Source organism: Athene cunicularia (genome assembly GCF_003259725.1).
Source record: "Athene cunicularia isolate RWA chromosome 21 unlocalized genomic scaffold, athCun1 chr21_part1, whole genome shotgun sequence".
NCBI lineage: Eukaryota > Metazoa > Chordata > Aves > Strigiformes > Strigidae > Athene > Athene cunicularia.
This window is the reverse complement of record NW_020799127.1, coordinates 1,045,516-1,048,522: the sequence shown is the minus strand read 5'-3', so window position 1 is coordinate 1,048,522 and position 3,007 is coordinate 1,045,516. Positions and strand designations below refer to the sequence as shown.

The following is a 3,007-nucleotide window of genomic DNA, read 5'->3' as shown; positions in this document are numbered from 1 at the left end:
GGGGGTGCGGAGGGGTGAGCGTGCAGCGTTGGGGGAGGGTGCGATTGGGGACCCGGGGCTGTGATGGGGACATGGACATGAGATGGGGACACGGGTGTGCAAGAGGGACACGGGCATGTGGTGGGGACATGGGTGTGCAATGGGGACACAAGTGTGCAAGAGGGGCACGGGTGTGTGATGGGGGACACAAGTGTGCAACGAGGACCAAGACATGCGAAGAGGCCACGGGTGTGTGATGGGGACATGGGTGTGCGATGGGGGCACAAGTGTGCAACAGGGACATGAGTGTGCGGTGGGGATACAGGTGTGTGATGGGGACATGGGCATGTGATGGGACACAAGTGTGCAACAGGGACACAGATGTGCGATGGGGACATGGGTGTGCAACAGGGACACGGGCATGTGGTGGGGACATGGGTGTGCAATGGGGACACAAGTGTGCAACAGGGACACGGGCATGTGGTGGGGACATGGCTGTGTGGCAGAGACACAAGTGTGCAACAGGGACCCAGACATGTCATGGGGACATGGGTATGCAACAGGGACATGGGTGTGCAATGGGGACACGGACATGTGGCAGGGACACAAGCGTGCAACAGGGACAACAGACGTGATGGGGCTGTGGACATGCGTGGGGGACACGGGTGTGCAAGGGGGATGCAGACGTGCAACAGGGCTGTGGGTGTGAATAAGTTGGGGACACGATGGGGATGTGATGGGGACACATGACGGGGACACAGTAACGCAACAGGGACACAGGTATGGGGTGGGGACACGTGTGATGGGACACGGGTGTGCAACAGGGACACGGGCATGGGGTGGGGACACGTGTGATGGGACACGGGTGTGCAATGGTGACAGGGACATGTGATGGGGTCACGGCCATGTGGTGGGGACCCCAACATGCAATGGGGACCCAGCTGTGATGGGGACAGACATGGCCATGCAAGGGGGTCAGGGACATGTGCCGGGGACCCCGCTGTGCCACGCACCCACGGGAGCCACGGCGCCATCCCCGGCCCCGGGTTGGTGCCAGCGAGGTGACGCCCCGTGGGCCCAGTGGCAAGGGGTGGGGAGCTGGCGTGTCCCCAGGGAGTCACAGCAGTGACCACGCGGGGAGGGGACATTTCCTTCCCGTCCTCGCCTGGCTGAGCCCGGGGACGAAGGTCTCTGTGGGGAAACTGAGGCACAGGGCGGGTGCTGCCCCTACAGCTCTCTCCTATCCAGCACCCGCGCAGCACTGCAGCATGAAGGCTCTCCTCCTCCTCCTCCTCGCCCAGCTCTGCTCACCATCGCTGGTCCCCGGTAGGTGAGGGTTTGGGGAGGTGGGGGGTGTCACCACCCGAAAAGTGGGTGCTGTTGGGTGCTATGGAGCCCGGTTCCCGCAGAGAGAGAGAAGGACCCCGAGTACTGGCGGGGGCAGGCGCAGGAGACCCTGCGGGACGCTCTGCGGCTCCAGCGCCTCAACCAGAACGTGGCCAAGAACCTCATCCTCTTCCTGGGCGACGGTGAGACAGGGGCACCCACCGGGGGCGAGGGGGGCTGCCCTGAAGGGGGGGCTGCGATAAATGGGTGCCATGATCGATTGGGTGTATTAAAGTGGGCGCTGTGGTGAAGCGGGTGCCATGGTGAATCGGGTGTATTAAGGTGGGTGTGGTGATAAAGGGGTTTGCAATACATTGGGTGCTGGGAGGAGCTGGGTTTGCAGTAAATTGGGTGCTGCGATTAGTTGGGTGCTGAGATTGGGTGCTGTGATAAGTTTGGGTTTGTGATAAATTAGGTGAGGGGATAAACTGGGTTTGCAATAAATTGGGTACTGGGATAAGTTGGGTGCTGGGATAAACTAGGTGCTGAAATAAATTGGGTGCAGGGATAAGTTGGGTGCTGGGATAAACTAGGTGCTGAAATAAATGGGGTTTGCAATAAATTGGGTGCTGGGATAAACTGGGTGCAGGGATAAACTGGGTGCAGGGATAAACTGGGTGCAGGGATAAGCTGGGTGCTGGGATAAACTGGGTGGTGCAATAAATGGGGTTTGCAATAAATTGGGTGCTGGGATAAACTGAGTGCTGCAATAAATTGGGTGCTACGATCAATTGGGTTTGCAAAAAAACGGGTGCTGTGATAAGTTGGGTGCTGGGACAAGCTGGGTGCTGCAATAAACTGGGTTTGCAATGAGTTGGGTGCTGCAATGAATTGGGGGCTGCGATAAACCACCTTTGTAACAAACCGGGTGCTGTGAGAAGTTGGGTGCTGCGACCAACTCAGCTTGCCATAAGTTGGGTGCTATGGTAAACTGGCTTCGCGATAAACTTGGGTGCTGTGATAAAGGGAGCGCTGCCATCAGTGGGGTTTGCAATAAATCGGGTGCTGGGATAGACTGGGTGCCCGCCAGCGTTGCGCGGCGCCCGTGTGGCGAGCTGGCCCGTCCTCGGCGGGGAGCTGACGGGTGCCCTGGCAGGCATGGGTGTCTCCACCGTCACGGCCGCCCGCATCCTCAAAGGGCAGCTGCAAAACCGCAAGGGCGAGGAGAGTCTGCTGGAGATGGACAAGTTCCCCTACGTCGCCTTGGCTAAGGTGAGTCCCCCGGGGAGGGGGGTCAGATCCTGAACACCCCCCACCCTCCCCCAGGATGCCCCTGGGGGACGCGACACCCACCGCAAGGTCACGGACAGGCAGCCGGCATCGACCGGGAGCCGAAATTAGGTCAGGGGCGGGCGAAGGGAGCTGGCGCTGATGCCCGCTCGCTGTGCCAGGGTCCGGCCCGTGGGAACGGGGAGGGGGGGCAGGATGAGGCTGCCCGGCCGTGGGAAGCCGCGGGACCCCCCCCTCCTGCTTCTGCTGGGGTCATTTTGCTGAACAAAAGGCTTTTTTTTTATTATTAAATTGAAAGTCTCGGCTGCTCCCCACTGTTTCTCTTCGCCCCGCGGGGGATGCTCGTAGTGGTGGTTTCTCTCTCCTTGCCTAAAAATGGGCTTAAAAAAGGCTGAAAGTATCAAAATACGGG

General features: G+C 59.7%; 1 protein-coding gene across 1 annotated transcript in view; it reads left to right on the top strand.

Moving 5' to 3' along the window:
- The first annotated feature begins 947 nt into the window (after positions 1-947).
- Positions 948-3,007, top strand: part of ALPL (alkaline phosphatase, biomineralization associated) — a 4,565-nt gene continuing 2,505 nt past the window's right edge. The window contains exons 1-3 of the mRNA XM_026862693.1: positions 948-1,305; positions 1,389-1,508; positions 2,462-2,577. Of these exons, the coding sequence (XP_026718494.1) occupies positions 963-1,305; positions 1,389-1,508; positions 2,462-2,577 (579 nt within the window). The 5' untranslated portion in view covers positions 948-962. The remainder of the gene's footprint in view (positions 1,306-1,388; positions 1,509-2,461; positions 2,578-3,007) is intronic.